Source organism: Oncorhynchus gorbuscha, linkage group LG05 (genome assembly GCF_021184085.1).
Source record: "Oncorhynchus gorbuscha isolate QuinsamMale2020 ecotype Even-year linkage group LG05, OgorEven_v1.0, whole genome shotgun sequence".
NCBI lineage: Eukaryota > Metazoa > Chordata > Actinopteri > Salmoniformes > Salmonidae > Oncorhynchus > Oncorhynchus gorbuscha.
Window position 1 is genome coordinate 9652533 of NC_060177.1, and position 23959 is coordinate 9676491.

General features: G+C 45.1%; 1 protein-coding gene across 4 annotated transcripts in view; it reads left to right on the forward strand.

Moving 5' to 3' along the window:
• The first annotated feature begins 1925 nt into the window (after positions 1 to 1925).
• cers3a (ceramide synthase 3a) overlaps positions 1926 to 23959 on the forward strand; it is a 31438-nt gene continuing 9404 nt past the window's right edge. Inside the window, exons 1-9 of one of the 4 annotated variants that reach the window (XM_046348964.1) lie at positions 1926 to 1948; positions 11586 to 11759; positions 13742 to 13859; positions 15944 to 16062; positions 16188 to 16245; positions 16787 to 16837; positions 20534 to 20626; positions 21329 to 21457; positions 23229 to 23335. In XM_046348964.1, coding sequence (XP_046204920.1) covers positions 11587 to 11759; positions 13742 to 13859; positions 15944 to 16062; positions 16188 to 16245; positions 16787 to 16837; positions 20534 to 20626; positions 21329 to 21457; positions 23229 to 23335 — 848 coding nt within the window. In that variant the 5' untranslated portion in view covers positions 1926 to 1948; position 11586. Of the gene's footprint in view, positions 2189 to 2342; positions 2477 to 11585; positions 11760 to 13741; positions 13860 to 15943; positions 16063 to 16187; positions 16246 to 16786; positions 16838 to 20533; positions 20627 to 21328; positions 21458 to 23228; positions 23336 to 23959 lie in introns of those variants that run through there. The other 3 variants (XM_046348962.1, XM_046348963.1, XM_046348966.1) reach the window with 3 other exon arrangements.

Sequence of the window (23959 nt, forward strand, 5' to 3'; positions counted from 1 at the left end):
GAATAACAGCGGCTTCTAGATTTCTTTAATGTATATTTTAATACTTTAAACATTTTCATGGCATCCTATTTGTGAATGGATGCTCTTTTTGGGGACCTTGTGGTTGGATAACTTAAGGTAAGCATTGTTTATGAAGGGATGGTTATGATGACCACTTCCTTTCATTTCCAACTACATTTGAATCATAAAGACGTTCCAAAAGCAACACATCCTGTTTGCATGACCATCGTAAGTAAACACACGCCTTTTTCAACTATATGTTTTGTTTTGGTTCCCTCCCTTCGGTCCATCCAAACATCACTATTTTTCCCACCTGTCTCTGTTGATCTCCTTACTTCTGTTTTCACCTCGTTCTATGTTTTACTAGAGGGACTATTGTGTGGAGGAGTAGCTCCTATTCTCCTGTCTGCGTTATCTGGAGAACAATGCAAAACAATCCACAGATTATCACCTGAGGGCACCTCTGACTGCAGGTAGCGGGGTCTCTCTCTATCTCTCTGTGTGTCTCTCTCTATCTCTGTGTGTCTGTCTATCTCTCTGTGTGTCTGTCTATATCTCTGTGTGTCTCTCTATCTCTCTGTGTGTCTGTCTATCTCTCTGTGTGTCTGTCTATCTCTCTGTGTGTCTCTCTATCTCTCTGTGTGTCTGTCTATCTCTCTGTGTGTCTGTCTATATCTCTGTGTGTCTCTCTATCTCTCTGTGTGTCTGTCTATCTCTCTGTGTGTCTGTCTATCTCTCTGTGTGTCTCTCTATCTCTCTGTGTGTCTCTCTATCTCTCTGTGTGTCTCTCTATCTCTCTGTGTGTCTGTCTATATCTCTGTGTGTGTGTGTTCAGGTGTGTGCCTCTCTCTCTATCTCTCTGTGTGTCTGTCTATATCTGTGTGTGTGTGTGTTCAGGTGTGTGCTCTCTCTCTCTATCTCTCTGTGTGTCTGTCTATCTCTCTGTGTGTCTGTTAGGTCTGTGCCTCTCTCTATCTCTCTGTGTGTCTGTCTATCTCTCTGTGTCTGTCTATCTCTCTGTGTGTCTGTCTATCTCTCTGTGTGTCTATCTCTCTGTGTGTCTGTCTATCTCTCTGTGTGTCTGTCTATATCTCTGTGTGTCTGTCTATCTCTCTGTGTGTCTGTCTATCTCTCTGTGTGTCTCTCTATCTCTCTGTGTGTCTGTCTATCTCTCTGTGTGTCTCTCTATCTCTCTGTGTGTCTGTCTATATCTCTGTGTGTGTGTGTTCAGGTGTGTGCCTCTCTCTCTATCTCTCTGTGTGTCTGTCTATATCTCTGTGTGTGTGTGTTCAGGTGTGTGTCTCTCTATCTCTCTGTGTGTCTGTCTATATCTCTGTGTGTGTGTGTTCAGGTGTGTGCCTCTCTCTCTATCTCTCTGTGTGTCTGTCTATATCTCTGTGTGTGTGTGTTCAGGTGTGTGCCTCTCTCTCTATCTCTCTGTGTGTCTGTCTATATCTCTGTGTGTGTGTGTTCAGGTGTGTGCTTCTCTCTCTATCTCTCTGTTCGTGTGTCTGTCCGTCTCATCTCTCTGTTCGTGTGTCTGTCTGTTTATCTCTCTGTGTGTGTCTGTCTGTTTATCTCTGTGTGTGTGTGTCTGTCTGTTTATCTCTCTCTGTGTGTGTATTGCATCGTAACACTTCTCCATTATCGTCCCTCTACGACAACGTACCTGGAGGGAAGGAAAAACTCCTGTCCAATTGTGCCGGAGCTGGGTGTGACCCTTTAAAGAATGTCAAACAAAGACAGGGAGAGGTAGCGAGGGAGAGAGAGCGAGGGAGAGAGAGCGAGGGAGAGAGAGTGAGGGAGAGAGAGCGAGGGAGAGAGCCTGCCTACTGAATGGAGGGTCGGTCACGCCTGTTTGTTTCCCACAGTCAACATTACATCTACAGCTCTAGTGAGGACAGGACCTACCTTACCTGACCTATCTTACCTGGTTTCCCTACTGAGGGTGAGGACAGGACCTATCTTACCTGGTTTCCCTTCTGAGGGTGAGGACAGGACCTACCTTACCTGGTTTCCCTTCTGAGGGTGAGGACAGGACCTACCTTACCTGGTTTCCCTTCTGAGGGTGAGGACAGGACCTACCTTACCTGGTTTCCCTACTGAGGGTGAGGACAGGACCTACCTTACCTGGTTTCCCTACTGAGGGTGAGGACAGGACCTACCTTACCTGGTTTCCCTACTGAGGGTGAGGACAGGACCTACCTTACCTAGTTTGCATATTGAGGGTGGAACGGTGGGAAGCCTTGTGGTATATTCTGTTTCCCTATGACCTTGGATTCATTGTATGGTTTCAGGGAATGTGCTGTAGGAGTGTTGTCTGGGGTCCTCTACCTGGGATGTGAATAGCTATCGCTTCCTTTCTGTTGTTTTACACCTGTCCTCGTTAACGGAGGAGCGGGTTTCAACTCGAGTCTGTCCCAAGCAACCGGTGGGAGTTGTATGAGTGAGGTTGATGTTAAATTGGCTCTTTCAGGTGAGCATGTCCCCCTGTTAGAGGAGCTAAGCTTTATCTTACATTTTAGGATTAGACTGAATAGACCCTCTGTTTTCTTAGTAGGTCAGTGAGTGTATAGAGATTCTCCACCTAAGGTTTTCTGAACGCTCTCGAGGTTGATTGATTTATAGTTTTGTAACTTAAACTCAAACTATGATGGATCTCTGGCACTTTAGCTGGATCGCCCACGTGAAGTCATCAGCATTCAACCAGTGAAGTGTAATTACCATTTTGGTTTAAATGGAACTGTAAAAAATCTCCAAATGTAATCAGAGTTTTAAGATTAATCTTGACTGGTTTTACTCTACTCTAAAGATATTTGTGTTTGGAGAGCATGTACTCATGGAAACGGATTGCTTTACAGTTAACAGTGCCTGTCACAGTTCTTTGGGATATCTAGTGGTGTGTGTGTGTGTGTGTGTGTGTGTGTGTGTGTGTGTGTGTGTGTGTGTGTGTGTGTGTGTGTGTGTGTGTGTGTGTGTGTGTGTGTGTGTGTGTGTGTGTGTGTGTGTGTGTGTGTGTGTGTGTGTGTGTGTGTGTGTGTGTGTGTGTGTGTGTGTGTGGAATGAGGAAAACACTATTTATCCTCCCTTTCACCTTTTGGCCTCCTATTCTGCACTTAGTTGTACGTTTTGGACTGAACAGTCATTTTCAGGGTTAAAATCTAAAGATCATCTTTGATACATTGGAGCCATTGTTTTTTCAATCATTAAAATACTATGTGAGTTGAGCATACAGTCTGTTGTAGGTTCTGTCTTAATCACGTCTCTATACAAGTATAACGTCTTTCCCACTCAGTCATATTCTGCAAACCTCTTTTGCGTGATGTATGTATTTTATCTCTTCATGCACGTCAAAGATAATAAATCACTCCCTAGTTCTGGTACATTTATCAGGCTTGAGAAAGTTGATGAAAAAGTACGATACCAGTACAGTTGAACCCTGTGTCCCTGTATGTGGGATGGAGAGATAGAGACCAGGGAGAGAGAGAGACCAGGGAGAGAGAGAGATGGACAGATACCAGTACAGTTGAACCCTGTGTCCCTGTATGTGGGATGGAGAGATAGAGACCAGGGGAGAGAGAGAGACCAGGGAGAGATAGAGACCAGGGAGAGAGAGACCAGGGAGAGATAGAGACCAGGGAGAGAGAGAGACCAGGGAGAGAGAGAGACCAGGGAGAGATAGAGACCAGGGAGAGAGAGAGACCAGGGAGAGAGAGAGACCAGGGAGAGAGAGAGATGGACAGATACCAGTACAGTTGAACCCTTGGTCCCTGTATGTGGGATGGAGAGATAGAGACCAGGGAGAGAGAGAGACCAGGGAGAGATAGAGACCAGGGAGAGAGAGAGACCAGGGAGAGAGAGAGATGGACAGATACCAGTACAGTTGAACCCTGTGTCCCTGTATGTGGGATGGAGAGAGAGAGACCAGGGAGAGAGAGAGAGTCAGAGGAGAGAAAGAGATGGACAGATACCAGTACAGTTGAACCATGTGTCCCTGTATGTGGGATGGAGAGAGAGAGACCAGAGAGAGACCAGGAGAGAGAGATGGACAGATACCAGAGTCAGACAGGAAGAGAGAGTCAGAGGAGAGAAAGAGATGGACAGATACCAGTACAGTTGAACCCTGTGTCCCTGTATGTGGGATGGAGAGAGAGAGACCAGGGAGAGAGAGAGAGTCAGAGGAGAGAAAGAGATGGACAGATACCAGTACAGTTGAACCCTGTGTCCCTGTATGTGGGATGGAGAGAGAGAGACCAGGGAGAGAGAGAGACCAGGGAGAGAGAGAGATGGACAGATACCAGTACAGTTGAACCCTGTGTCCCTGTATGTGGATGGAGAGAGAGAGACCAGGGAGAGAGGAGATGGAGAGAGTCAGAGGAGAGAAAGAGACCAGGGGGAGAGAGAGAGACCAGGGAGAGAGATGGACAGACCAGGGAGAGAGAAAGGAGTCAGGGAGGGAGAGGAGAAAGAGAAGGAAACATACAATATGCAGACAGAGTGTGGTTTGTCATGTTCGTCACTGACTGAATGTCTGAATCCCCAGATGATCTTCAGCAGAACGCTAACAATGCAAAGGGCCTTCCTTATCGGCTGTGTTCTACCGCTAATACACACTGCCCATCGCTCTATGGACTAGTCCGACGTGACTAGGTTGTCTAGCATGGCTGCTAGTATAGGATAAACTGTAATGTTCCCCAGGTGAAAATTGTCTTAGACACACAGTACTGCTGTATACATGATAAACACTGTACATTACATCCTCAACATAATACCTACCCTACATTGAATATTACCCATGTCATACACCTTGAACCCATCTCATACAGCAACATACACCATACATATTGCACACTGCTATTCCAGAATGTTCTCTCAGTGGCATACTAACACAGGTCAGTTGGACTTATTGCTGTTCAGGTGTTGATAGACAAGTACTTGATAGACAGGTGTTTGATAGGTAGTTTGTATCTGTTGGAGTAAAACAAACATACAGGTACTCAGGCTAGGTAGTGCCAGTATGTAATATGGACACGATATTATCTTTAAATCATAATGCAATTGTGTCACAGATGTGCAAGATAAGGTTAAACGATAGACACAGAATTACTAGAAAGGACATTGCCCATCAGACCACAGCAATATAACTAGTATTCAATTTCTGTGGTTAAAATGTTGTCTTGTTGTTCCATTTCGACCTGTAGATGTGTTTGGTTGGTGATTCCATTGTCTCCGCAAAGTCATTGTGATGTGGCGTTGTTGTTATGTTTTTTCAGGGCAGTGAAATGTGCTGAGTTACACACTGAGATACAGAACACTGCAGAGAGCCCTGGGATGTGTTGAGTTACACACTGACTATACAGAACACTGCAGAGAGCCCTGGGATGTGTTGAGTTACACACTGACTATACAGAACACTGCAGAGAGCCCTGGGATGTGTTGAGTTACACACTGACTATACAGAACACTGCAGAGAGCCCTGGGATGTGCTGAGTTACACACTGACTATACAGAACACTGCAGAGAGCCCTGGGATGTGCTGAGTTACACGTGACTAGGTATACAGAACACTGCAGAGAGCCCTGGGATAAACTGAGTTACACACTGACTATACAGAACACTGCAGAGAGCCCTGGGATGTGCTGAGTTACACACTGACTATACAGAACACTGCAGAGAGCCCTGGGATGTGCTGAGTTACACACTGACTATACAGAACACTGCAGAGAGCCCTGGGATGTGCTGAGTTACACACTGACTATACAGAACACTGCAGAGAGCCCTGGGATGTGCTGAGTTACACACTGACTATACAGAACACTGCAGAGAGCCCTGGGATGTGCTGAGTTACACACTGACTATACAGAACACTGCAGAGAGCCCTGGGATGTGCTGAGTTACACACTGACTATACAGAACACTGCAGAGAGCCCTGGGATGTGCTGAGTTACACACTGACTATACAGAACACTGCAGAGAGCCCTGGGATGTGCTGAGTTACACACTGACTATACAGAACACTGCAGAGAGCCCTGGGATGTGCTGAGTTACACACTGACTATACAGAACACTGCAGAGAGCCCTGGGATGTGCTGAGTTACACACTGACTATACAGAACACTGCAGAGAGCCCTGGGATGTGCTGAGTTACACACTGACTATACAGAACACTGCAGAGAGCCCTGGGATGTGCTGAGTTACACACTGACTATACAGAACACTGCAGAGAGCCCTGGGATGTGCTGAGTTACACACTGACTATACAGAACACTGCAGAGCCCTGGGATGTGCTGAGTTACACACTGACTATACAGAACACTGCAGAGAGCCCTGGGATGTGCTGAGTTACACACTGACTATACAGAACACTGCAGAGAGCCCTGGGATGTGCTGAGTTACACACTGACTATACAGAACACTGCAGAGAGCCCTGGGATGTGCTGAGTTACACACTGACTATACAGAACACTGCAGAGAGCCCTGGGATGTGCTGAGTTACACACTGACTATACAGAACACTGCAGAGAGCCCTGGGATGTGCTGAGTTACACACTGACTATACAGAACACTGCAGAGAGCCCTGGGATGTGCTGAGTTACACACTGACTATACAGAACACTGCAGAGAGCCCTGGGATGTGCTGAGTTACACACTGACTATACAGAACACTGCAGAGAGCCCTGGGATGTGCTGAGTTACACACTGACTATACAGAACACTGCAGAGAGCCCTGGGATGTGCTGAGTTACACACTGACTATACAGAACACTGCAGAGAGCCCTGGGATGTGCTGAGTTACACACTGACTATACAGAACACTGCAGAGAGCCCTGGGATGTGCTGAGTTACACACTGACTATACAGAACACTGCAGAGAGCCCTGGGATGTGCTGAGTTACACACTGACTATACAGAACACTGCAGAGAGCCCTGGGATGTGCTGAGTTACACACTGACTATACAGAACACTGCAGAGAGCCCTGGGATGTGCTGAGTTACACACTGACTATACAGAACACTGCAGAGAGCCCTGGGATGTGCTGAGTTACACACTGACTATACAGAACACTGCAGAGAGCCCTGGGATGTGCTGAGTTACACACTGACTATACAGAACACTGCAGAGAGCCCTGGGATGTGCTGAGTTACACACTGACTATACAGAACACTGCAGAGAGCCCTGGGATGTGCTGACATCAGCAGTGATGTCATCAAAATGGACCCCATGGGGGCAACGAGTCTCACACACAAATGCGAGCATGTCACACACACACACACACACACACACACACACACACACACACACACACACACACACACACACACACACACACACACACACACACACACACACACACACACACACACACACACACACACACACACACACACACACACACACACCTCAGTGTGAAAGACTAAATGACAAGAAGAGTAAATAGTCTGCACTCGTTTAGGGGCGTGTGTGTGTGTCATCAGAATCTGCCCAGGGCCATAGAGGCCCCCTATTGATATTGTTGACATTATTCACGAGTAGTTTTCCCTTTCGCCCTGTTTTCCCTTCACATGAATCAGTCTGTACGTTAGGGATTATCAACTAGATTCAGCCTAGGAATGATTACTTCCATGAGTGGATGGTTGGGGTGTAGACTACAAATTGACCGCAAGAAGCCCAAACCAATATAATATGTGACTAAGACATCATTTCAATCCTTGCTTACGTTTCTATACGCCACGGCTCTACCAGGCGTGGGAATACGTGGGAACACATTTACAACATTAAAATCACTTGGAGATGATTTCATGCTGTTTTTACAGTCTTATGTCCAACAATAAATAAATACTTGGGCTGAACACTTGGGGGGCCTAATAAAACCCCCCATTGGGGGAACACTGCTGTATGTCAACTCACTGCCATCTGGGATTCAAAGAACTCCATAACTCTTGAACCATGACTTGACCACTAGGGGTTGTGATCCGTTTCAGCGTTGATCTTGTTGTAGAAAAAAGACAAAGACAAAAAGTCTAGTCTGTGATTTCCTGGGATATATGTTGCTAGGCTGCAGCCTGGGTTTCATTGTCTACCGCTGCCAGTGATGTTTTCTCTGCTGACCTGTGTGTTGGACAAGGTGTGGGGAAGCATCTTGAGAAAGAGGCGAAGGCTGTTGTGTCAATATTTGTATTGGAAATAAAGAACTGCATGTGCACTTGACTGGAGTGACCTAGGTTATACACACCCACACTATCTACACGACCTACAGCACTGGTGTCCAACGAACTCATCAACTCATGTTGTAAAATGGTATCAAATCTGACTGATAGTGAATGAATGCACTCTTGATATCCGGAACTAGTGATTTATGAACAATATATCATGATCAATTCCTGGTTAATAAATAAAGTACATGCAAATGCAAACTTTACCCAATTCTAAGTTCAACCCCTTAACTGTAATCCTATTGGTTCAACTGCCATGTCAGTCTGCCAGATTAGAACAAATACCAACATGAGTTTTTCTCTTGGACATCATTTCACAGGCAATAGAACAGCAGAATAGTGTACTGCAATTTTACTTTGATACACTCTTCACCTTCTTTGACAAAACACACAATAACAGCGGCCGTGGGGAGGACAGTGGCTCTGTTTCCTCTACTGCAGATTCCATCTTTAAGGGTCAATCTGCCATTTGGGACTTCTATTTTTTAGACTTATAAATTAACGGTATATACACATTGTTTCTTGAAGAATCTAACTTTTATAGGTGCCTTATCAGCTTAGTTCAATTGCCTAACCCCATCAGAACCCAAAATATTAGTTTGTTTGTTTTACTCTGTTGTTTGTAAACAGTGTACTTGTAAACAAACTGTATTGCTTCAAAACATGGTTAAAGCTGCATTCAATAGCTTTGTGCTCAACCTGACAGAATTCAGATATAGATGGGAGTTATAGATCTGTCATTCAATAGCTTTGTGCTCAACCTGACAGAATTCAGATATAGATGGGAGTTATAGATCTGTCATTCAATAGCTTTGTGCTCAACCTGACAGAATTCAGATATAGATGGGAGTTATAGATCTGTCATTCTATAGCATTGTGCTCAACCTGACAGAATTCAGATATAGATGGGAGTTATAGATCTGTCATTCTATAGCATTGTGCTCAACCTGACAGAATTCAGATATAGATGGGAGTTATAGATCTGTCATTCTATAGCATTGTGCTCAACCTGACAGAATTCAGATATAGATGGGAGTTATAGATCTGTCATTCTATAGCTTTGTGCTCAACCTGACAGAATTCAGATATAGATGGGAGTCATAGATCTGTCATTCAATAGCTTTGTGCTCAACCTGACAGAATTCAGATATAGATGGGAGTTATAGATCTGTCATTCAATAGCTTTGTGCTCAACCTGACAGAATTCAGATATAGATGGGAGTTATAGATCTGTCATTCTATAGCATTGTGCTCAACCTGACAGAATTCAGATATAGATGGGAGTTATAGATCTGTCATTCTATAGCATTGTGCTCAACCTGACAGAATTCAGATATAGATGGGAGTTATAGATCTGTCATTCTATAGCATTGTGCTCAACCTGACAGAATTCAGATATAGATGGGAGTTATAGATCTGTCATTCTATAGCATTGTGCTCAACCTGACAGAATTCAGATATAGATGGGAGTTATAGATCTGTCATTCTATAGCATTGTGCTCAACCTGACAGAATTCAGATATAGATGGGAGTTATAGATCTGTCATTCTATAGCTTTGTGCTCAACCTGACAGAATTCAGATATAGATGGGAGTTATAGATCTGTCATTCAATAGCTTTGTGCTCAACCTGACAGAATTCAGATATAGATGGGAGTTATAGATCTGTCATTCTATAGCATTGTGCTCAACCTGACAGAATTCAGATATAGATGGGAGTTATAGATCTGTCATTCTATAGCATTGTGCTCAACCTGACAGAATTCAGATATAGATGGGAGTTATAGATCTGTCATTCTATAGCATTGTGCTCAACCTGACAGAATTCAGATATAGATGGGAGTTATAGATCTGTCATTCTATAGCATTGTGCTCAACCTGACAGAATTCAGATATAGATGGGAGTTATAGATCTGTCATTCTATAGCATTGTGCTCAACCTGACAGAATTCAGATATAGATGGGAGTTATAGATCTGTCATTCTATAGCATTGTGCTCAACCTGACAGAATTCAGATATAGATGGGAGTTATAGATCTGTCATTCTATAGCATTGTGCTCAAACTGACAGAATTCAGATATAGATGGGAGTTATAGATCTGTCATTCTATAGCATTGTGCTCAACCTGACAGAATTCAGATATAGATGGGAGTTATAGATCTGTCATTCTATAGCATTGTGCTCAACCTGACAGAATTCAGATATAGATGGGAGTTATAGATCTGTCATTCTATAGCTTTGTGCTCAACCTGACAGAATTCAGATATAGATGGGAGTTATAGATCTGTCATTGTCATGGAAGCATTTCCATGTACACTATTTCTATGTTTCCCCTCTTTAAATCAAAATCAAATCAAAGTTTCCTTTTAGCGTTTTTTTACTTAGCATTTCGTACCCCAGGTTCAAACTGCTGAAAATACATTTACATTTATATTTACATTTAAGTCATTTAGCAGACGCTCTTATCCAGAGCGACTTACAAATTGGTGCATTCACCTTATGACATCCAGTGGAACAGTCACATCCAAAAATACTATGTTTTTTGGATGTTGAAAATATATTTCACAGCGGTTTAGATGGTACAATGTTTGCAAACAATGTAAACAATGTCTTTGAGGTGCTGGATATAAAAACATCTATTCAGCAAATGATTGAAAGAGACTCTGCACACTGTAATCTTGCTCCCATGTGGTTTATTGGCGACATCGTTTCCACTTTACTTTAGGTCTTCATCAGGCCTCACTTGATAACAGTGGTGGCTGGTGGCACGTTAAATCGGAAGACGAGAGCTTAGTATGGCTGGAACGGAATAAATGGAATGGTATCAAACACTGGTTCCATGTTTTTGGAAGCATTTCATTCACACCATTTCAGCCATTACTATGAACTGTCCTCTCCTCACCAGCCTCCTCTGTTCGATAACGTGATACCTATTGACTTGTGTTTTCTAACATAACGCTCCTCTTCCACCCCTGTGTCGTTAGGATGATTGACACCTTATACGAGTGGATCTGGTGGGTCCTCTCCTCACCAGCCTCCTCTGTTCGATAACGTGATACCTATTGACATGTGTTTTCTAACATAACGCTCCTCTTCTACCCCTGTGTCGTTAGGATGATTGACACCTTATACGAGTGGATCTGGTGGGGCCTCTCCTCACCAGCCTCCTCTGTTCGATAACGTGATACCTATTGACATGTGTTTTCTAACATAACGCTCCTCTTCTACCCCTGTGTCGTTAGGATGATTGACACCTTATACAAGTGGATCTGGTGGGTCCTCTCCTCACCAGCCTCCTCTGTTCGATAACGTGATACCTATTGACATGTGTTTTCTAACATAACGCTCCTCTTCTACCCCTGTGTCGTTAGGATGATTGACACCCTATATGAGTGGATCTGGTGGGACCGCTTCTGGCTGCCAGTCAACCTGACCTGGGCGGACCTAGAGGACCGAGATGGGCGTGTCTACGCCAAAGCCTCTGACCTCTATGTGACGTTGCCTTACGCCATAGGCTTCCTACTGGTCAGATACCTGTTCGAAAGGTGAGCTTGCTGAACATATAGGGGCAGTTTCCCAGACAAAGATTAAGCCTTGACTAAGAAACATGTTCTCCTGTAGTCCTGGCTCAGTTAGTAGAGCATGGCGCTTGCATTGCCAGGATGGAGGGTTTAATTCCCGGGACCAGCCATACCTAAAAGGTTTGCTCACTTGACTGTATGTGGCTTTGGATAGAAGTCTGCTAAATGACAGGTACAGTGCAGTGGAAAAGTATTGGCCTCCTTTCTGATTTTTGATACTGCTGTCTGGGGTTTTAGGCTGGGTTTCTGTACAGCACTTTGAGATATCAGCTGATGTACGAAGGGCTATAGAAATACATTTGATTTGATTTGATTTATCAGATCTTCAACCAAAACCTCATTTTAGATAAAGGCAACCTGAGTTTACAAATAGCACAACAAAATGGATTCTTATTTGATTTATTTAATTAACAAAGTTATCCAACACCCAATTCTCCTGTGTGAAAAAAGTCATTTCCCCTTGCACTCAATATACTGGTTGTGCCACCTTTATCTGCGATGACTGCAAGCAAACACTTCCTGTAGTTGTTGATCAGTCTCTCACATCGCCGTGGAGGAATTCTGGCCCACTCTTGCATGCAGGACTGCTTTAACTCAGCGACATTTGTGGGTTTTCAAGCATGAACTGCTCGTTTCTAGTCCTGCCACAGCATCTCAATTGGGATTAGGTCTGGACTTTGGCCAGGCCATTCCAAAACTTCAAATGTGTAGCTTTTTAGCCATTTTCATGTAAACTTGATTGTGTGTTTTGGATCATTGTCTTGCTGCATGACCCAGCAGTGCTTCAGTTTCAGCTCACAGACAGAATCCCTGACATTCTTCTGTAGAATTCTGTGATACAGAGCAGAATTCATGGCTTCTTCTACTAAGGCAAGTCGTCCAGCTACCTGATTCCTGAGGCAGCAAAGCATCCCCAAACCATCACACTACCAACACCATGCTTGACAGTTGGTATGAGGTTCTTACTGTGGAATGCAGTGTTTGGTTTTCTCCAGACATAATGGGACCCATCTCATCTAACCAGTTGACTCAAGTTTGCCAAAAAGCACCTGGAAGCACCTGGATGATCATCAAGACTCTTGGAAGGATGCTCTATGGACAGATGAGTCAAAAGTATCACTTTTTGCCTTGCTCAAGGGCACGTTGACAGAGCCTTGTCGGCTTGTGGATTTGTACCAGCAGCCTTTAAGTTACTGGCTCAATGCTCTAACTACTAGGCTACCTGCCACACATTGCAGCTAAAAGTGGCACAACCAGTTATTGAGTCTAAGGGGACCTTACTTTTTCACACAGGGCATTGGGTGTTGCATAACTTTGTTTATGAAATAAGTATGTAATTGTTGTGTTATTTGTTCACTCGTGTTCCTTTATCTAATTTAAGATCTGGTTGAATATCTGGTAACATTCAGTATAAACAATATGTGAAAGTAGAGAAAATTAGCAAATACTTTTTCACATCACTGTAATATATTATATTTTGATCAATGGAGATTCTCCATTGAAATGGTTTCTAGTCCAGGACAATGCTGTGTCCAGAGAACCGCTCATACTCCGTGCTGTTTATATACTACTAAACCATGTTTAGTTCAAACCTCTACCTCACTGTCTCCCTACACCATAGAATTCCTACTCATCAGATACCAGTTTGAAAGGAGAGCTCGCTGAACAAAAAAGCCCCTTTTATAGGTTGCTACAGGAAGTAGATGTTAAGTTACAATTTAGCTGCTTTGCTACTGTGTTTGTGCCTGTGTGCATCTGTGTGTTTATTCAAGTTAATTTAGTTGGAGGCAATGATTCTCGTTTGCCGTGTAGTTAATCTCACCTGTGGTAACTTGCATGTGCCTACAAGGTAAAAATTCTACCAGTTTTGAAAATGAAAAAATCGGAACATTCTGCCCCATTGTAAAGTCCAATATATTTAACTGCGTCTGTATGTTGTCCCCCAGGTTGATAGCCACGCCTCTAGCAGCCTCAGTGGGGATCCGGGAGAAGGCCAGACTGAGAGTACCAGACAACCCCATCCTCAAACTCTACTATCTCTCTCACTCCAGAAACCCTGGCCAGGTATTAACCCTACACATTAGAAATCACACTTACACCTTTTACATATAGTCCTAATTATTAGTGTCAATATCAAACGTCATTGCACTATGAGATCATACACATTCTAATGGATAGTACAAACCCTGCCCATCTGTCACTCTGGTCAAACCCTGCCCATCTGTCACTCTGGTCAAACCCTGCCCATCTGTCACTCTGGTCAAACCCTGCCCATCTGTCACTCTGGTCAAACCCTGCCCATCTGTCACTCTGGTCAAACCCTGCCCATCTGTCACTCTGGTCAAACCCTGCCCATCTGTCACTCTGGTCAAACCCTGCCCATCTGTCACTCTGGTCAAACCCTGCCCATCTGTCACTCTGGTCAAACCCTGCCCATCTGTCACTCTGGTCAAACCCTGCCCATCTGTCACTCTGGTCAAACCCTGCCCATCTGTCACTCTGGTCAAACCCTGCCCATCTGTCACTCTGGTCAAACCCTGCCCATCTGTCACTCTGGTCAAACCCTGCCCATCTGTCACTCTGGTCAAACCCTGCCCATCTGTCACTCTGGTCAAACCCTGCCCATCTGTCACTCTGGTCAAACCCTGCCCATCTGTCACTCTGGTCAAACCCTGCCCATCTGTCACTCTGGTCAAACCCTGCCCATCTGTCACTCTGGTCAAACCCTGCCCATCTGTCACTCTGGTCAAACCCTGCCCATCTGTCACTCTGGTCAAACCCTGCCCATCTGTCACTCTGGTCAAACCCTGCCCATCTGTCACTCTGGTCAAACCCTGCCCATCTGTCACTCTGGTCAAACCCTGCCCATCTGTCACTCTGGTCAAACCCTGCCCATCTGTCACTCTGGTCAAACCCTGCCCATCTGTCACTCTGGTCAAACCCTGCCCATCTGTCACTCTGGTCAAACCCTGCCCATCTGTCACTCTGGTCAAACCCTGCCATCTGGCAGACTGCCTATCTGACACTCCTGAATCCCTGGTTGGAGGATGCTGATGCTCTGACCAACTCATTGGCCATGTGGTTAGAGTGTCAGCCCTGTGATTGGAAGGTTGGGGGTTTGATCCCTGGTCTAGTCATACCAAAGACAACCAATATCTCCTGACACTGCTCTGCTAGGGAGTCAGCATTAAGGAGTTGGATTGTAGCATACGGCACTGCGATAGAAATTCAAGTAGATTTGGTTGGATTCAAGTGAATTCACCTGTTCAGGGGGTGTACTTGTATCATGTCCAGCTGCCTCAGGCTACAGGTATAGGGGATGGGCTCCGGCCCTGTGGGCCATTCTGGCTCAGACAGGGGTACTATCATACAGTATATCTGCTGTTCAGACCTGTGATCGTGTACATCACCCAGATGTCCAGCTGCCTCAGGCTACAGGTATAGGGGATGGGCTCCGGCCCTGTGGGCCATTCTGGCTCAGACAGGGGTACTATCATACAGTATATCTGCTGTTCAGACCTGTGATCGTGTACATCACCCAGATGTCCAGCTAACCAACCTCTAATGCAGATACTATGCTCCAGGCCAAATGTTTTGGTCCATGACTCACCATGTGGTCATGAGGGATGTTAATGTTTATCCACATGACTTTCTCCCTTTACCCATCTCTCCACATGAGGTGTGTGTGCGCGAGCGTATGTGTAAGTCTTTGTGTCAATGCGTCTATATGCACTTGTGTGTGTACGCACACACATTTGTGTGGCTATGTGTGCTTATGTGTGTGAATTTCCACACATCTGTGTGCATCTGCGTGCGTGTGTGTGTGAGTCTCCTGATGTGTGTATATCATCAGACGGTCCTGACAGTCTTTGAAGGGATTATTGAAACCTCACACCACGAGACCTCTCTCTCAGATCTAAATACCCTGATGGTTATTTTGCTCATGGTCCAGTGTCTTACCGAAATCTCAAGTAGCCAGCGAAATGAAACAAGTAGCCAGCTAGTGGGGACAAATTTGCCCTACTAAAGTGATTTTGGTGACATCTGATTTACCCCAATGTATGGAAGTCAACTTAGCATAAGGGTTAGTATCCCTGTTTAGCTGGCAGCTGGTGCTAATCAAACACACTTGGTTCCCTCCCTCCCAGGCAGTTATAGATGGTCTGTCTAAGAAGAGCGGCTGGTGCGTTAGGCAGGTGGAGCGCTGGTTCAGAAAGAGAAGAAACCAGGATCGTCCCGGAGTACTGAAGAAGTTCAGAGAGGCTAGGTAAAGCTGTGTGTTGTGTGTGAGAGTATAGCTTATTCCACATTTTCACCTTTCACTCAGTAGTGTTTTTCTTCTTCTTATATTATTGTCCCTTGTCTGTCTCGGTCTCTGTCTCTGTTTTGCAGTTGGAGGTTTGTGTTCTATCTGTTGGCGTTAATTGGAGGAGTTGTGTCCCTGTATGATGTGAGTAGTGACTCTAGTGATCCTATGCTTCTCAAACACAAGTCTTTACAAGATAACAATTAAGTGCGTGTGAAGAGATTTCAAGATGTGGAGTGAGGTTACTGTGTCTTAACTCTGTTACATTCAGTACCACCAAAACACACAGCAAATACAAATTCCTAACACTTTATGATATGTTATACACATGAAATGAACATCCTCAAAGTAGAACTTTAACAGGTTGTCCCGGGTAAAAGCAGAGAGAAGGTCAAAATGGAAGACTCAATTGCTGGATAAAAATATTATCTGAGCTGAGCTGAAATGGAGAACTTCTTTTCAGTCCTTCTACCCTGAAGTGAAGGAGGGGAGAGGAGGATAAGGGGAAGAGGGGAGGAGAGGACAGAGAGATGAGCTCTATGGGAATTTGACGGTGATGGCTTCAGCAAGTGTCTGAAGGCCTCGAGGGCAATGCCGGTGTAAATTGAAAGCATCATGATGAGATTGTCCTGTAATGTTCTTTAAAGATTTCACTGCATGTGTCTCCTTTTGTTTTGTATTTCAGAAAGAATGGTTCTATGATACGAGGGAAGTGTGGAATGGATTTCCAAAACAGGTGTGTGTGTGTGTGTGTGTGTGTGTGTGTGTGTGTGTGTGTGTGTGTGTGTGTGTGTGTGTGTGTGTGTGTGTGTGTGTGTGTGTGTGTGTGTGTGTGTGTGTGTGTGTGTGTGTGTGTGTGTGTGTGTGTGTGTGTGTGTGTGTGTGTGTGTTTTCTAGTACTGAGCAATTAGTGCTTTTTGAGGCCAGTTTGATTATTAATAAAATGATCAGGATTTCTGGTTTCTGTATGCATTATGTGGATTGAATGCTGAAACAACACAGAATAAAACAGTGAATAACAGTGCCATGATGGTAGTGATCGCCCTACTACATCGCACAGTTCAGGCTTGATCTGATTTCTCTCTAGAGAAACTGCACATTGACCTCACAGAAAAAAATCTAATAATTGAACTGATGTTGACCAATTAGTTGTTACATTTCTTTGGCTAATCGCTCAGCACTACTGGTCATTTACCAGGGTGATTTTGAAGAGCTCTCACACTCCCCTTACTCTTCTCACGTGTCTCCACACTACTATAACCAACCAGGAAGAAAAACACCATATCATACTTGAACAGGCGCAGCTTGGCTGACGCTTTCTAACCATGTCCAGATTTATGAGTCACACATAAAACATATAAAACTAGTCGATAATACTGATTCTCAGGTCCAAAATACACAGGTCCATATTTAGTAGTGAGACTGTTTTTAAATGTATCTTTAACAAATGGGGGAATGTGTGGCTTAGATTGCTGTTCAGTCTTTACTGGGTGCCAGGTCCTAATCAAAGGAATGATGATGTCACCCAAACTGGAACGGAGACAATAGGATTATGTTTGATCAGGCTCCACACCTAACAATGTTGCCTGGGGTTTAAAGCAGGTCACGTCCCAGATGGCGCCTCCTATTGGCCCTGGTCAAACGGAGTGCACTACATCAGGACTAGAGTGCCAATTGGGATGAAGGCATAGTTTGTTTGAGAGATTTTGGATGTGTCTTATGTGATCGTATTTGCAACAAAGAATTCAACACAGTTGGTAACTACTTGGTATCCAACTTGTTGGCCTACTTAGTAGGGCTAATTTTGATGAATCCCCCAAAATAAAAAGTGGTATTAGATAGACTAATTATTATGCAATTGCAATTTTAACCATGTAGTTGCTAAGTAAATACCAACTGTAGCGTAGTGTAAAACACCATGTAGCTCTGGTGCCGTATGTATCAATCAAATTCAATGAATCAAATGTATCTATAAACCCCTTTTTACATCAGCCGATGTCACAAAGTGCTGTACAGAAACCCAGCCTAAAACCCCAAACAGCAAGCAATGCAGGTGTAGAAGCACAGTGGCTAGGAAAAACTCCCTAGAAAGGCAGGAACCTAGGAAGAAACCTAGTGAGGAACCAGGCTCTGAGGCGTGACCAGTCGGGAGCCGGGTAGAGATTTTAACAGTACATGGCCAAGATGTTCAAACGTTCATAGATGACCAGCAGGGTCAAATAATAATAATCACAGTGGTTGTAGAGGGTGCAACAGTTGGCTCAGTTGGCTTTTCATAGCCGAACATTCAGAGATAGAGACAGCAGGTGCGGTACGAAAACAGCAGATCCTGGACAAGGTAGCACGTCCAGATCAGGTTTCCATAGCCGCATTCAGAACAGTTGAAACTGGAGCAGCAGTACGACCAAGTGGACTGGGGACAGCAAGGAGTCATCAGGCCAGGTAGTCCTGAGGCATGGTCCTAGGGCTCAGGTCCTCCGAGAGAAAGAGAAAGAGAGAGAGAGAGAATTAGAGAGAGCATACTTAAATTCACACTAGACACCGGATAAGACAGGAGAAATACTGCAGATATAACAGACGGACCTTAGCCCCCCGACACAAACTACTGCAGCATAAATACTGGCGGCTGAGACATGAGGGGACGGGAGACACTGTGGGCCCATCCGACTATACCTCCGGACAGGGCCAACCAAGCAGGATATAACCCCACCCATTTTGCCAAAGCACAGCCCCCACACCACTAGAGGGATATCTTCAACAACCAACTTACTACTGAGAAAAGGCAGAGTATAGCCCACGAATATCTCCCCCCAGCACGAACCCGAGGGGTCTTGTGACCGCAGCGTACGTGTAGGTATGTACGGCAGGACCAATCAGAAAGATAGGTAGGAGCAAGTCCATGTAATGCTTTGTAGGTTAGCAGTAAAACCTTGAAATCAGCCCTTGCCTTGATAGGAAGCCAGTATAGAGAGGCTAGCACTGGAGTAATATGATCAATTTTTTGGGTTCTAGTCAAGATTCCAGCTGTTTTTTAGCACTAACTGAAGTTTATTTTGTGCTTTATCCGGGTAGCTGGAAAGGAGAGCATTGCAGTAGTCTAACCTAGAAGTGACAAAAGCATAGATTCATTTTTCTGCATCATTTTTGGACAGAAAGTTTCAGATTTTTGCAATGTTACGTAGATGGAAAAAACTGTCCTTGAAACAGGGGACTCTAAGTAGGATCTGCTGATCTATGACCAGTTGTCCCCTGTCCACGTTGTCTTATTCATTCTGATCTAAAACTCCAAACTGATCTTAAATCATCACTCTACTCTAAGATGCTTGATGGCTACACAGCCCCTGATTTCTTTGCCCCAGCTAGAGACACTGTCTCCGTTCTAAATGGCCCCATATTTAGTGCACTACTTTTGAACAGAGGCCTTTGCACTGTATAGGGAATAGGGTGCCATTTCAGATGCAAACACTCAGACATAGGAGAAGGGATTTGGAGAGCTCTTTGTTTTGAGTCTGTTCTGTTGGAATGTGATTCACTCATGGCACTGTAAGATTATGTTACCTGTTACTGGTGTTTCTCTCTCTCTCTCTCTCTCTCTCTCTCTCTCTCTCTCTCTCTCTCTCTCTCTCTCTCTCTCTCTCTCTCTCTCTCTCTCTCTCTCTCTCTCTCTCTCTCTCTCTCTCTCTCTCTCTCTCTCTCTCTCTCTCTCTCTCTCTCTCTCTCTCTCTCTCTCTCTCTCTCTCTCTCTCTCTCTCTCTCTCTCTCTCTCTCTCTCTCTCTCTCTCTCTCTCTCTCTCTCTCTCTCTCTCTCTCTCTCTCTCTCTCTCTCTCTCTCTCTCTCTCTCTCTCTCTCTCTCTCTCTCTCTCTCTCTCATTTACATTTACATTTACATTTACATTTAAGTCATTTAGCAGACGCTCTTATCCAGAGCGACTTACAAATTGGTGCATTCACCTTATGACATCCAGTGGAACAGTCACTTTACAATAGTGCATCTAAATCTTAAAGGGGGGTGAGAGGGAATACTTATCCTATCCTAGGTATTCCTTAAAGAGGTGGGGTTTCAGGTGTCTCCGGAAGGTGGTGATTGACTCCGCTGTCCTGGCGTCGTGAGGGAGTTTGTTCCACCATTGGGGGGCCAGAGCAGCGAACAGTTTTGACTGTCTCTCTCTCTCTCTCTCTCTCTCTCTCTCTCTCTCTCTCTCTCTCTCTCTCTCTCTCTCTCTCTCTCTCTCTCTCTCTCTCTCTCTCTCTCTCTCACACACCTCTCTCTGTCTCTCTCTCTCTCTCTCTCTCTCTCTCTCTCTCTCTCTCTCTCTCTCTCTCTCTCCTCTCTCTCTCTCTCTCTCTCTCTCTCTCTCTCTCTCTCTCTCTCTCTCTCTCTCTCTCTCTCTCTCTCTCTCTCTCTCTCTCTCTCTCTCTCTCTCTCTATAGACTATGCTGGATTCTCAGTACTGGTACTACATCCTGGAGATGAGCTTCTATGGTTCGCTTCTCTTCAGAGTCACTTTTGATGTCAAGAGGAAGGTGAGAGTCGGGGATCCCAGTCCCTGCCAGCCCCTATGGGCTTTTCTCAAGCTCTGCTTTCTTTCCCATACACCTGCATTATCCTCCACTCTCTGACCCGTTTAACTGAGAAGCTCTGCTTTCTTTCCCATACACCTGCATTATCCTCCACTCTCTGACCCGTTTAACTGAGAAGCTCTGCTTTCTTTCCCATACACCTGCATTATCCTCCACTCTCTGACCCGTTTAACTGAGAAGCTCTGCTTACTTTCCCATACACCTGCATTATCCTCCACTCTCTAACCCGTTTAACTGAGAAGCTCTGCTTTCTTTCCCATACACCTGCATTATCCTCCACTCTCTGACCCGTTTAACTGAGAAGCTCTGCTTTCTCACATTAGTTACCTACTGCAGTCCTAATTAGATAGTGGCCTGCCTGCCACCTCTGACAGGCCAGCACATTAAACATCTTATGGAGATGAAAAGTAGAAAGTATGAGACATTTTTATCAAAGTAAATTGCAGTTGGCTACTCATAAGCAATTACAGTTAATGATCTTTTCCACTATATTAGTTGTTCCAACCTGCCTCACATTGTCCATCTGCCAGCTTAGTTATGCATGTTACACTATCAAGTGGTTTTGAGGACACGTAGTAGAATAACAACAGTAGCTACAGAAACAACAGCGACAGGTGAAGATGTTTGTTGTGTTGTCTCCTCTAGGACTTTAAGGAACAGATCATCCACCATTTGGCCACCCTGACACTGCTGTCCTTCTCTTGGTGTGTCAACTACATCCGGATAGGAACCCTGGTGATGCTCATCCACGATGCCTCCGACGTCCTGCTAGAGGTCTGCTACCATGTGGAGTGTCTGTGTGTGGTGTGTTCTGTGTGTGGTGTGTTCTGTGTGGTGTGTGGTGTGTTCTGTGTGGTGTGTTCTGTGTGGTGTGTAGTGTGTGGTGTGTTCTGTGTGGTGTGTTCTGTGTGGTGTGTAGTGTGTGGTGTGTTCTGTGTGGTGTGTTCTGTGTGGTGTGTTCTGTGTGTGTGTAGTGTGTGGTGTGTTCTGTGTGGTGTGTTCTGTGTGGTGTGTAGTGTGTTCTGTGTGGTGTGTAGTGTGTGGTGTGTTCTGTGTGGTGTGTTCTGTGTGGTGTGTAGTGTGTTCTGTGTGGTGTGTAGTGTGTGGTGTGTTCTGTGTGTGTGTAGTGTGTGGTGTGTTCTGTGTGTGTGTAGTGTGTGGTGTGTTCTGTGTGGTGTGTTGTGTGTGTAGTGTGTGGTGTGTTATGTGTGGTGTGTAGTGTGTGGTGTGTTCTGTGTGGTGTGTTATGTATGGTGTGTAGTGTGTGGTGTGTTCTGTGTGGTGTGTTCTGTGTGGTGTGTAGTGTGTGGTGTGTTTTGTGTGGTGTGTAGTGTGTGGTGTGTTCTGTGTGGTGTGTAGTGTGTGGTGTGTTCTGTATGGTGTGTTCTGTGTGGTGTGTAGTGTGTGGTGTGTTCTGTGTGGTGTGTAGTGTGTGGTGTGTAGTGTGTGGTGTGTTCTGTGTGGTGTGTAGTCTGTGGTGTGTTCTGTGTGGTTTGTTCTGTGTGGTGTGTTCTGTGTGGTGTGTAGTGTGTGGTGTGTTCTGTGTGGTGTGTTCTGTGTGGTGTGTTCTGTGTGGTGTGTGGTGTGTAGTGTGTGGTGTGTTCTGTGTGGTGTGTTCTGTGTGGTGTGTAGTGTGTGGTGTGTAGTGTGTGGTGTGTTCTGTGTGGTGTGTTCTGTGTGGTGTGTTCTGTGTGTGTGTAGTGTGTGGTGTGTTCTGTGTGGTGTGTAGTGTATGGTGTGTTCTGTGTGGTGTGTTCTGTGTGGTGTGTTCTGTGTGGTGTGTAGTGTATGGTGTGTTCTGTGTGGTGTGTTCTGTGTGGTGTGTTCTGTGTGGTGTGTTCTGTCTGTGTGTAGTGTGTGGTGTGTTCTGTGTGTGTGTGTGGCAGACACTTTTTTATTTATATATTTTTATTTTACCCCTTTATTTTACCATTTTGTGGTATCCAACTGGTAGATAAAGTCTTGTCTCATCACTGAAACTCCCGTATGGACTCGGGAGAGGTGAAGGTCGAGAGCCATGCGTCCACCTAAACACAACCCACAATGAACATTCACCCGGAAACCAGCCGCACCAATGTGTCGGAGGAACACTGTACACCTGGCCACCGTGTCAGCGTGCGCTGCACCCAGCCCGCTACAGGAGTTGCTAGTGCCCGATGGGACAAAGACATCCCTGCCCTCCAAACCCTCCCCTAACCCGCACGATGCTGGGCCAATTGTGCGACGCCCCATGGGTCTCCCGGTTCGCGGCCGGCTGCGACAGAGCCTGGACCCGAACCCAAAATCTCTGGTGGCACAGCTAGCACTGCGATGCCGTGCCTTAGACCACTGAGCCACTCGGGAGGCCAAGAGTGGCAGACACTTTTATCCAGAGCAACGGTTACATCCTAAATGGCCCACTGGTAAACATAGGGCTCATGTTAACAGTAGTGTACTGAACAGAAACGGGTGCATATAGAACACCCACATAGAGTGAGCTGTGACGTGTGTTTCTGGTAGAGGGGAGACTCACTGTGTGTTTTCTCTCTTCTCTCTCCTACCCCAGTCTGCCAAGTTGTTTAACTACGCCAAATGGGAGAGAACCTGCAACAGTCTCTTTGTGGTGTTTGCCATTGTGTTCATGGTAACCCGACTGATCATCTTCCCATTCTGGTAAGGCAACTGACGAACCCTAGCTGTGTGTGTGTGCGCGTGTGCGTGTGTGTGTCTCTCTCTCTCTCTCTCTCTCTCTATTGTTTGTTCACCAATTGGCACACAGGAGGAGTGATTGTCAGGGGAATGTCTTTGTCTCCTGAGCGCTCAGTGATACAGAAGCCAATATTTATTGAATTATGTTCTGTTTACCTCTCCTGTGAGAAACAATCAACCATCTCATTTCACTCTGAAAGGCCAAACAAAGAGACGTTGAACTTTGCAAACGTACAAAACATCATGTTCTGTTCTCTGCAGAGAAAGTAAACCAGGGTCGTGTTCATTAGTGCACACCTTAGAAAAATGTTATGCAACTGAAAGCGAAAACAAACGTTTACTTTTTTCCCCCACATATTTGAATTCTATATTTTTCCAGCTCTGTAGTCAGCCCCAAAAATGAAAACGAATGTTTCTGTTTGGTCAGGCTCAGGGTTCCTCTTCCTGTTTCAGTCTGGTGCCTGTTGAATACGACCCAATGTTTCTGTTTGGTCAGGCTCAGGTTTCCCCTTCCTGTTTCAGTCTGGTGCCTGTTGAATACGACCCAATGTTTCTGTTTGTTCAGGCTCAGGTTTCCCCTTCCTGTTT